The following is a 10583-nucleotide window of genomic DNA, read 5'->3' as shown; positions in this document are numbered from 1 at the left end:
GGTCCCCAACCTTGGCAGGTTGACCCTGTTCCTGCCCGGACCTCCTGCAGAAGTGCACCTATTAAAGCTCAGATGGATGGGGCACCTGGGGGGCTCAGTCGGTTAAGTGTCTGCCTTCCCCTCTAGTCATGATCCGGGGGTCCTGGGATCGGCCCCCGTTCTCAGCGGGGAGCCTGCTTCTCCCTCTTCCTCTGCCACTCCCCCTGCTCCTGCTTTCTGGCACGTGTTCTCTCTCAAATAAGTACACTCTTAAAAAATTCCGCTGGTGCAGGGGCCACCCTCCCCCACCAGCCTCCTGCCTAGTCTGATGCCCCTGCAGTGATGGCACCTGTCGGCTGCAGCCCCCACTTCTCCCTGCTCCTGGCTGCTCCTGGTCCAGGTGTGGGGGCTGCAGGGGTCCCAGTTCTCCACCCGGCCGCCTTGGCCTGGGTCTACATGGTTACAGCTGGCTCGAAAGGCGTGGGGTCGGGGTGGGGTGGCTGAGACTCCACTGTTGGGGAAGGGAGCCGCAGGACCCAGGAGGAGTGAAAGGGTACTTTCCTGCAGCTTTGCTGGGGGAGGGGCAAAGAGGGAAGGGAGATTCCTAAGGCTGAACTCAGCCGGAGCTGACTCCTCCCTCAGTTTCAGTTTCTGTTTTCGATTTCTGCTCAGCCCAGGGGCACTGGCATCGGCATCGGCACCGGCATCGGCATCGGCATCGGCATCCGGCTAAGTTAAGCCGGCCCTCACCTTGGCAGGTGTTGCAGATAAGACCCGACAAGGCAGAAGTCAGAGTTTGTGTTACTTCTGCCTCCTGTCTTGGCCAGATCAGGTTCCAGGTAGATCCCTGCCCTGCCCTGCCCCACCTCCCTCAAGCGGGGATGGGGTGGTCTCGGGCCCCAGACTGTGTTCTCCAGGAGCGGGGGTGGGGGGGTGGGGGGTGGTTGGGAGCTGGGAGGGGGCTTCGTGGGCCAGGGGTCAGAGTCTCCTTCCATTCTCAAGATGGAGTTGCGACACTACCAGTGGGAGGTAATCATGCCTGCCCTAGAGGGCAAGAATATCATCGTGTGGCTGCCCACGGGGGCTGGGAAGACCTGGGCAGCTGCGTACGTGGCCAAAAGGCATCTGGAGACTGTGGACAGAGCCAAGGTGGTGGTACTGGTCAACAGGGTGAGTAGCCCACACTCCCCTCGGCGGGGTCTCAGCTCCTCAGGTGTCCCCAGAGCCCGTCTGGAACTCCGGGGCTGCCGTGGCCACCTCTAAGCTCACCTGCCTTTTCTCCCATTCCTGTCCCCAGCCCAGTCCTGGGGGGGTCACCTTGCCGCCTGTCCAGCTGCCTGCCCTCACCTCATTCTCCGTCCGCAGGTGCACCTGGTGAGCCAGCATTGTGAGGAGTTCAGCCGCATGCTGGACAGACGCTGGGCCATTATAACCCTGAGCGGGGACATGGGGCCACGAGCTGGCTTTGGCCACCTGGCCCGGAGCCATGACTTGATCATCTGCACAGCGGAGCTGCTCCAGATGGCGCTGACCAGCCCCGAGGAGGAAGAGCACGTGGAGCTCAATGGTGAGGGCTGTGAGCGAGGGCCAAGGGTACGCACCTGAGGCAGCCTACCTGCTGCCCCCAGGACACCCCTTCCAGTAAAGCTGCGGGACATTTGGTGGGAGTGAGGGGTTCCCCATTCACCGTACACCATCATGGAAGTCAGCCTGGCTAGGGTGTGGGATCTGCGGCAAGTCCCCCGAGCCACCCCTGCCGAACCTCAGTTGACTAATGTGTAAAATGAAGGTAAGTCACCCCTGCCTAGGCTGCTCTCCGGAGCCCCAGTGCAAGTTGAAAAAGGAGGAAGGAGAGAAACGACCTGTGGGGGCTGCGCTCAGAAAAGCTTATGGGGGAGGAAGGGCTTTGCAGGTGTAGGTCACAGCCTTGCCCCTTGTGTCCCCAGCCTTCTCCCTGCTCGTGGTGGATGAGTGTCACCACACGCACAAAGACACTGTCTACAATGTCATCCTGAGCCGGTACTTAGAGCATAAACTCCAGAGGATTCGGCCCCTGCCCCAGGTGCTGGGGCTCACAGCCTCCCCAGGCACCGGCGGGGCCTCCACGCTCAAGGGGGCCATCGACCACATCCTGCAGGTCAGCTTGGCCCCCGTGGCCCTGCCCCTACCAGAGCCCCCCACCCCTGCCACCTGCCCCATGCCCTCCCCAGGCTCTCCCAGGCACACAAGCTCCAGCCCCCCAGTGGCTTCTCACTGCGCTTAGACTCTGTGGTCTATCGTGGCTTACAAAAGTTCCATGGACCCAGCCTGCCTCTCCAACCTCGTTTCTGGCACCCTCCCCTCACGCCTACTCTACCAGCCTTCTCTCTGGATCTTGACCATATCAGGTCCTTCTCAGGACCTTTGTACTCGCTCTCCCTTTTGTTCTGAATGCCTTTCCCCCTGCACTTGACCTGTCTGGCTTCTTGTCACTCAGGGAACAGCTTAAATGTCACTGCCTCAGAACCTTCCCTGATCACCCCCACTGCACCCTAACATGCCATCCAATTTTATTGTCTTCAGAGCTCATTAATACTGCCCGAAACCCTCCCATTCTGCTAGCTTCACTGGTTTAACATCTGTCTCCCCAACTCCAAAATAAGACTCTTTGGATCCCCGCTACCTACAACAGCCCTGGGCACAGAGCTGGCGAGCAATAAATATTTGTTGAGGAAGTGAATCCCCACTTCCGGTGGCCCTGCTCCAGGGCCGCTGGGACCTCACCCAGTCTCAGAGTTCTGCCCACTGTCTTCACAGGACTGTCCCCCATTCGAGTGAACCCTTTTGTCTTTACCCAGCTCTGTGCCAACCTGGACACATGGCGCATCATGTCACCGAAGACCTACCGCCCCCAGCTGCAGGAGCTCAGGCCTCAGCCCTGCAAACAGTACAACCTCTGCCACAGGCGCACCCAGGTGAGTGGGGCGGGGTCGGGGGGGCGTCTGGTGTGAAGTTAGGGCACCTGGCCTTGAGCCCTGACTCTACCCACTGGAGCTCTGGGACTTCTGGGTACTTGCTTATTTCTCTGAGCCTCTGTTTGTCAGTTTTGTGAAATGGGGAAGCTCCAGCCCGTTCCCACAGCCTGCTGTTTGACTCCCTGATGCCTCCGTGGGCATCTGTAGAAACCCTGTGGGATGCTTTGCAAACCCTACACCTTGGGCCCTACACCTCGGGTAGAGGGTCTCTCCTGCAGTGTAGACACTGTCTGGCGTCTGCTAGGACAAGGGCTGCATAAGGACTTAGACATTGCTTTCCCCGGGCCAGAGGTCAAGGGCACGCAGGAGGTCGAGGCAGAGCAGGACCCCAGCCTCCAGCTGGGACTTCTTCATATCCCGGCAGGCTTCTCTCTGGAGCGCCCTCTTCTCAAACACCGACCTGGCGGCAGGAGCCATGCGGGGTGTTCACGGCTCCCGCCGCCCCCCCCCCACCCCGGTGTATGGGAATCCCTTCACGCCCTCTTCCCATCCAGGACCCATTTGGGGACACACTGAAGAAACTCATGGACCAAATCCACAACCGCCTGGAGATGCTCGAGTTGAGCCGGGACTTCGGGACGCAGAATTACGAGCAGCAGGTGGTGGAGCTGAGCCAGGCTGGTGAGAGGGGCGGTCGGCTCGGAGGGCCTGGAGGCCGGGACCTGCCGGGGCGGAGCTCCCCCCGGGGCGGGGGGTGGGGTGGGGGGGGGGGAAGGGGCGGTGGAGTCTAAGGCAGGAGCAGGCCTGGAGGGGCGTGGCCGCTCAGACCCTGAGGCCTTCCCCCGCCCCCCATCCCTCCCGCAGCGGCCAAGGCCGGGCTCCAGGAGCGTCGGGTCTACGCTCTTCACCTGCGGCGCTACAACGATGCGCTGCTCATCCACGACACGGTCCGTGCTGTGGACGCCCTGGACTGGCTGCGGGATTTCTACGACAAGGAGCGCGCCACGAAGACCCAGATCCTGCAGGCCGAGCGCTGGCTGCTGGCGCTGTTCCATGGTGAGACCCGCGGGAACTGGACTAGACGGGACCCCGGCGCCAACGCAGGGTGGCAAAAGGGGCCAACGAGGGTACTGGGGCCCTGTTTTTCTAACCGAGAGTCAAGGACCTGGATAGGACAAAAGATGTATGCCCTCATTTTTAAAGGTTTGTATAGACATGAAAACGAATTCATTTAGTTGGGGGACTGTTTCTTGAAAGTCTGGGGCTGTTGTGATACCTTGAAGCTGGGAAAGGGAGGTGGTCTGCGAGTGGCATTTAAGGCAAGAGGCCTCAGCAAGCCTGAGGGGCGGGGCAAGGACTTTTCTGAACAGAGACACCTGAGGTTGAGTTAATCCTGGGTAGCAGAGGTCAGAGATGTGTCTGCGAAGAATTCTGTACTATAGGCCCCTGGTGTCAGGCTGGGTGGGCGGGCAGAGCGTGTCCTTGAGTGTTGTCTTGGGGCCCTTCAGGGGGAATCAGGGGGCAGATAGCTTCAGGCTCCCTCTACACCCACAGTCCTGTCCCTGTGAGCCACACCCTCTCCCGCCCTGCCCTGCCCACCTCCAGGCCTGATGCCTGTGCCTCTGTTTTGGGCCTTTCTGGCAGATTACAAGAATGAGCTGGCCCACCTGGCAACGGGCAGCCCGGAGAACCCAAAACTGGAGATGTTAGAAGAGATCCTGCGGGAGCAGTTTGGGGGCAGCGACGACAGCCCCCGGGGCATCATCTTCACGCAGACCCGCCAGAGCGTCCACTCCCTCCTGCTCTGGCTCCAGCAGCAGCCGGGCCTGCAGACCATGGACATCAGGGCTGACCTGCTGATCGGGGCGGGGAACAGCAGCCAGAACACCCATATGACCCAGGTGTGGGCTTTGAGGAGAGGAGCCAGCACTGGGGGAGTTCTTAGGGGAGAGAGGTGGGGTAGAGTCTTCACGGAGCTGTGGGGGCCTGGTTTCCCCAGGCAGAAGGCAGAGAACGGGGGAGAGGGGTGCACTCTGAGATCCCCGGTACTGAGGCTTTTCCTAGTTTGGGGGTCCCTGGGCGCAGAGAGGCTGACGCTTGGGGAATCTGCAGGGAAGGAGGAAAGTGGTGTTTTCAGGACAGAGGATCAGAGGTCTGGAGTCCCTTGCTGGAGAAGAATAGGTCCTGCGACCTCCTACCATAGACAGGTGGGGGCCCTTAAGAGTCTGTAGGGGAGGCAGGGGTTAGGTGGGGTTAGCTGGCAAGACGGGCAAGATGCTGGGGGTAGCGGTGGAGACTCAGGCTCCCTCGGAAAAGGGGCAAACTCTCGAACCAGGTGATGCTGGGTCGCAGGAGGGCAAGCAAACCACTTGGCGCCCATCCTCTTGCTCCTCCCCCACCCCAGAGAGACCAACAAGAAGTGATCCGGAAGTTCCGGACTGGCACCCTGAACCTCCTGGTGGCCACGAGTGTGGCGGAAGAGGGACTGGACATCCCCCAGTGCAACGTGGTGGTGCGCTACGGGCTCCTGACCAACGAGATCTCCATGGTCCAGGTGTGCAAACCCTGTGTTGCCAACAGCCCTCAAAGGTCCTCGTGGGATCACAGGCCCACTCAAGGCCACGCCCAATCTCCTCCCTCAGGCCAGGGGCCGAGCCCGGGCTGGTCAGAGCAAGTACTCATTTGTGGCAACCCAAGGCAGTCGGGAGCTGCGGCGGGAGCTGACCAATGAGGTGCTGGAGAGGCTGATGGAGCGGGCCGTGGCCGCTGTGCAGGAGATGGACGAGGCCGAGTACCAGGCCAAGGTCTGGGTGGTCTGCACACCGTGCGGGCTGGGGGAGGGAAGGCTGAGGGCACTCTGCCTGGAAGGCCTCTGGCTACACACGCGCACACACATGCCCCTGCTCCCCCTTTCCTGGGGACTGATGTGGCCCGCGTGGGAACGTTTGAATGGCAGGGAGGGTAGAGGCCAAGGCTGGGGCTTCCTGGGAAGGCAGTGGCTCTTCTCCAAGATGCCATGTCACCAAATACTTCATGTATCTGTGAGGGCTGCCTTACAGTGCTTCCGGCACCAGGCTGGGAGGAAACAAAGACATGTGCCCAAAATAAGCCCAGAACCAGGACTTAATTCAGTTTCCCCTGAGGCAGGGTCACCATTGTCCAACCTCACCCAGGTCGGTCCCTGTGGACCCCTGTCATCCCAGCCCAATTATTAGTGATGCCCCATGTTACAGTCCAAGAAGCAGCTTTGCACAAAATCCTCCATAGAGGGGGCAGAGACTCGGCAACAGAGCTTGCCCTGCTCCCAGCATTGTCCCTGCTCCCAGCATTGCCCCTGGTCCATATTCTTTTTCTCCACAGAGCTGCTTCTCGAAGCTCCAGGGAGGGTGGAGGGAAGTCCCTTCTGAATACTAATGATCTGAGGTCTTCGGGAGCCCTTAGACCCTGAGAGTGTTCCAGGGGTCAGGCCTGTGAGGCCCCAGCTCTGCCTGGTGTCCCCTCTGACCCCAGATCCGGGACCTGCAGCGGGGCACTCTGGTCAAGCGGGCGGCCCGGGCAGCCCAGCGGGAGAGTCAGCGGCAGCAGTTCTCCGCTGAGGAGGTGCAGCTCCTCTGTGTCAACTGCATGGTGGCCGTGGGCCATGGGAGTGACCTGCGGAAGGTGGAGGATGCCCACCACGTCAACGTGAACCCCAACTTCTCGTGAGGCCAGGGGAAGGGGCTGGCAGGATGAGTGGGAGGGAGGGGCATGATGGGGGACAGAGAACGCCTCCCATCCAGACCGTGCCCTGAGACTTTGGGAGCTGAAAGGGCATTTTTGACAAGTACCGAGTCTGTATTTTCAAGCGGCTGGCTAGACAGGTTTTATCACTGCCCCATTTCGCATGTAAGCAAACAGAGGCTCAGAGAGGCAGAGTGACTTGTCCGGGCTCCCATGGCCACTGGGTGGTTGGGCAGGCACTGGAGTTCAGGATACCAAATGCTGAGAGGCCATGAACTGGGCTTCTCACCCACCTCCCCATCCAGTCCCACCTACACTAAGACAGAGGGGCTGCTTGTCCCTGAACCATCACCCTCTCATCCTCTGTCCTCTTGAGGGTAACCTTCCCCCATCCTCCATCCGTCCGTCCGTCCGTCCATCCATCCATCCATCCATCCATTCATTAAGTATTTACTAGGGAGCCACTGTGTGCCAGGCCCCTGGGCCAAGGATCTGCACACCAGGTCCTCTCATTTAAGGAGGCAGCATTTTAATGAGTTCTTGTAGGACGGATCAGGCTGGTAGGGGGGATGAGCCCAGATGATGTGCGAGCACTGCCTCTGGCTGGCTCGTGTGGGAAGGACTGTGAAGGATGAGACCCCGAAGAAGACAGGCTGACGGGGGGAGAGCCGTGAAGTTCAGGCCTGAAAGTCTGGCCTTTGTCCCACAGGCAGAGAGGAGTCTTGGGTGGATTTTGAGCAAGGGAATGTCAAGGTCAGATTTACATTTTTAGAAGATCACCCTGGCAGTTGGTGGAAGGATGGTGTGGGTTGGGAGTGATGAATTGGGATGGAAAGGTGGAGCTGGGAGAGGCACCGGGGGGTGGGATGGTTAGAATCATCTGGGTGTGTAGTGCTGAGGCCTGAGCCCGAGCAGAGGACACGCAATGAGGCCGCACAGGCAGAACTTACTGGAGGGCAGAGCTCCAGGCTCTGCAGAGTCTCTGTGCCTCTTGGCAGGCAGAAGAGCCTGAGGCCCAGCAAGCAGGAGGGCATGAGGACTGACTCCCATTCCTCTCCAGGATCTACTACAGTGTTTCCCAGGGGGCTGTGGTCATTGACAGAGCCTTCAAGGACTGGAAGCCTGGGGGTACCATTCACTGCAGGAACTGTGGGGAGGTAAGTGTTCGGGCCTCAGCCCTCAACTCCAGTCTTCAGAATCCCTAGTCTGAGAGAGGAGGCCCAGCCTTCTGCCATCAGGACACCCTCCTGCTCCGCCGTAGGAGCCCCCAATTGGAGGAGAAGGGTTGAACTGCTAGCTTAGGGAGCCCACGATGTGATTGCGGAGACAGCTCTGAGGTGGGAGACACAGGCCCTGCATTCACAGATCCCCCACCTTGAGGAGAGAAGCCCAGTCTGAGGACAGTGACCCCAGCCCAGCCTTCCCTGTTCCACCCTCAGGCCTGGGGTCTGCAGATGATCTACAAGTCAGTGAAGCTGCCGGTGCTCCGGGTCCGCAGCATGCTTCTACAGACGCCCCGGGGGAGAGTCCAGTCCAAGAAGTGGTCCCGCGTGCCCTTCCCAGTGCCTGACTTTGACTACCTGCAGCACTGCACCCAGAACCTGGCCGACCTCTCCTTAGAATGAGCCCCTTGTCACTGCAGTGCCCACCTCCGCCTGCAGGGGGGCAGGAGAGTCTGCAGCAGCCACTGTCTTCCCCTGGCAAAGCTTGGGGCCAAGCCCCTCCAGCCTGAGTCATCAGCTTCCGGGTGCCATGCTGACCAGCCACAGAGGAACCTGGGGCGCCCAAGCTGGCTCAGACTCCCACACTGAGGAAGCAACTCGGGGACCACAGCTCGCCCCCAAGCCCCCCTCACACCCACAGATACTCAAATGCACTGGATGGAGGCAGGGTTGGGGAGGAAACAGAGGCAGGAAGCTGTCCACACTCTACTAGCAATGAACACGATTTCCCTTGACTCCTTGACATTCCTTCCCCTCTATTTTTTGAGGCTCCTCATAAATTGAAAATAAACTAGTAGAAAAATGCTATAGAAAATATGTGGTGGGGTGCCTGGGTGGCTCAGTTGGTTAAGCGTCTACCTTCAACTCAGGTCATGATCTCATGGTCCTGGGATCAAGCCCCAGTTAGGGCTCTCTGCTCAGCAGGGAGCCTGCTTCTCCCCTCTCTTTCCCACTCATGTTCTCTCTTGCTATCTTGGACTCTCTCAAATACATAAAATCTTAAAAAAAAAAGATGTATTTAAAAAATAGATCTGTTGAGGTATAATTGACATAAAATACACTACATATTCATAGTGTACAGCTTGATAGATTTTAACCTATCCTCCACAATCAAAATAATGAACATAGCCATCACCCTTAAAAGTTTCCTCGTTCCCAAGTAACCCCTCCCCAGCCCTGATCTGCTTTGTGGTCTATTTTTAATGTTAAAGTTGTTTTGTTTTTTAACCACCCCTCTTTATGGTTCCCATGTAACATTATTTGGAGAGAGCATCACAAGTTTAAATTTGAGAGCCATCCAGAAGGTGAGCCGCTCCCCCGCCCCCTCCACCTCCTTAGAGGCTCCAACCCCAGCAGCGCTCCCTCCATCTTCCCCTAACCCCCAGGTCACCTCCCTGGACTGGGGAGAGGCTGAGATCCAGGACTGCAGGCATGGTGCTCAGATAGGCATGGGAGTGGGGGAAGTGGTAAAGGCCTAAATTTTCTGTTCTCATTTTAACAAGAAAGAAGAGAAAGAAAGGCAAGATCTAGGTTGATTCTTCAGGGAAAGGGCTATTTCTGTAGTAAGAGGCCCAGCAGGCAGGAGTCACCTTCAAGAGGAAGGGAGGAGGCTAGGGCAGAGATTTGAGAGCAGGATGTCGGTCCTTCCCGCCATCTAACCCCCTTCCCTCCTGCTACATCCTTGGTCCTGCCTAAGGGGTAGACAGGGAAATGAAGCCCTCTCTTTCCCCCAGCACCTTCTTTCTCCGGTCTGTCTCTTGTCTGATGGAGGCTGAAATTCCAGTTCCAGTCTCTCTGGTCTCCATCGCCCCAGAGGGTACCCCTTTCCCTAGGGGTCTTCCTCCTAATCTCCAGGGTCCCTCAGCCTTGGTTCCAGGACTCGCCCTTCTCCCTGTTGTCACATCTCTGCCTCCTGGGGCCTGTCTTCTGCCCATCCGCTCCCACTTCACCTTCAGTTATCTCCCCTGCCAACAACGTGCCTTTTACAGGTCAATAAAATTAGCGACTGGGGGCCAGGGGAGGGGGGCAGGGGCCCAGAGGTGCTAAGCTCAGTGGCCTTGAATGCGGCTGGACGCACGGAGTCTGGACGCCTGTCATTCCAGGGCTAAACGGTGACAGCTGAGGGGCTTGAGCTGGCGTTGGGGGCAGGGGCTAGTGTTGCAGGGAGAGATGGATGGAGGTTAAAGACAACCCAGGCACCTAATGGTCCTCTCAGTGGCCTGGACCCCTATGCCGCTGCCCTTTGGATGGGGGGCCCTGACTTTAGACTGGGTGACCTGTCTCGCACCCACCTTGCCAGGCTGGGAGAGCTTTCTTGAGCTAGGATGGAAGGGAAAACTCAGGCCACAAGAGGTTCCAAAGCTTTCTTTTTCTGGTGAAGGATCTTCATGTGAAGCCACGGCCTCCCGGCCATGTGGGCTAGGCTGCCCGAAGCAGGGGGGTTCGTGGAGTCCTTAGGACGCAGGCAACCTACCTTTTCAGCACTCAATAAGCCAGAGCTCCAGACCTTCCCTAGTGGCCCTGAAGCTCTCCTCCCTTTCAGCCCACTTGAATGAACCCGCCTACCCCGCCCAACCACGACTCAGGGAGGGGCTCCGCCGCGGCTCCCCCTCCCGGACCCCGCCCCCGAGCCGGGCCCCGCCCCCTCCCCCGGCCAGCCCCTAGCCGCCGCGCTCCGGAGCGCAGCGAGAGCAGGTGGCCGCGGCGG

The 10583-nt window shown here is 59.0% G+C and overlaps 1 protein-coding gene across 3 annotated transcripts; it reads left to right on the top strand.

Annotated features, from left to right (window-relative positions):
* Window positions 1-734: 734 nt before the first annotated feature.
* DHX58 (DExH-box helicase 58) lies at window positions 735-8690 on the top strand. Of its 3 annotated transcripts, none has more exons than XM_032871644.1 (13): window positions 735-770; window positions 980-1149; window positions 1345-1546; window positions 1926-2116; window positions 2817-2933; window positions 3488-3614; window positions 3798-3989; window positions 4578-4834; window positions 5338-5487; window positions 5576-5737; window positions 6444-6634; window positions 7714-7810; window positions 8093-8690. In XM_032871644.1, exons 2-13 carry the CDS (start codon window positions 982-984, stop codon window positions 8276-8278), a joined length of 2040 nt encoding a protein of 679 aa, XP_032727535.1. In that variant the 5' UTR covers window positions 735-770; window positions 980-981; the 3' UTR covers window positions 8279-8690. The 3 variants fall into 3 exon arrangements, with proteins under 3 accessions (XP_032727535.1, XP_032727534.1, XP_032727537.1); XM_032871643.1 differs by lacking the exon at window positions 735-770 and adding an exon at window positions 777-818 and having other exon boundaries at window positions 982-1149; XM_032871646.1 differs by lacking the exons at window positions 735-770; window positions 5576-5737 and adding an exon at window positions 777-818 and having other exon boundaries at window positions 982-1149.
* The last annotated feature ends 1893 nt before the right edge of the window (window positions 8691-10583 follow it).

This window comes from Lontra canadensis, unplaced genomic scaffold (genome assembly GCF_010015895.1).
Source record: "Lontra canadensis isolate GAN:19392208 unplaced genomic scaffold, GSC_riverotter_1.0 scaffold43, whole genome shotgun sequence".
Lineage (NCBI taxonomy): Eukaryota > Metazoa > Chordata > Mammalia > Carnivora > Mustelidae > Lontra > Lontra canadensis.
This window is presented reverse-complemented; position numbering and strand designations above follow the sequence as displayed.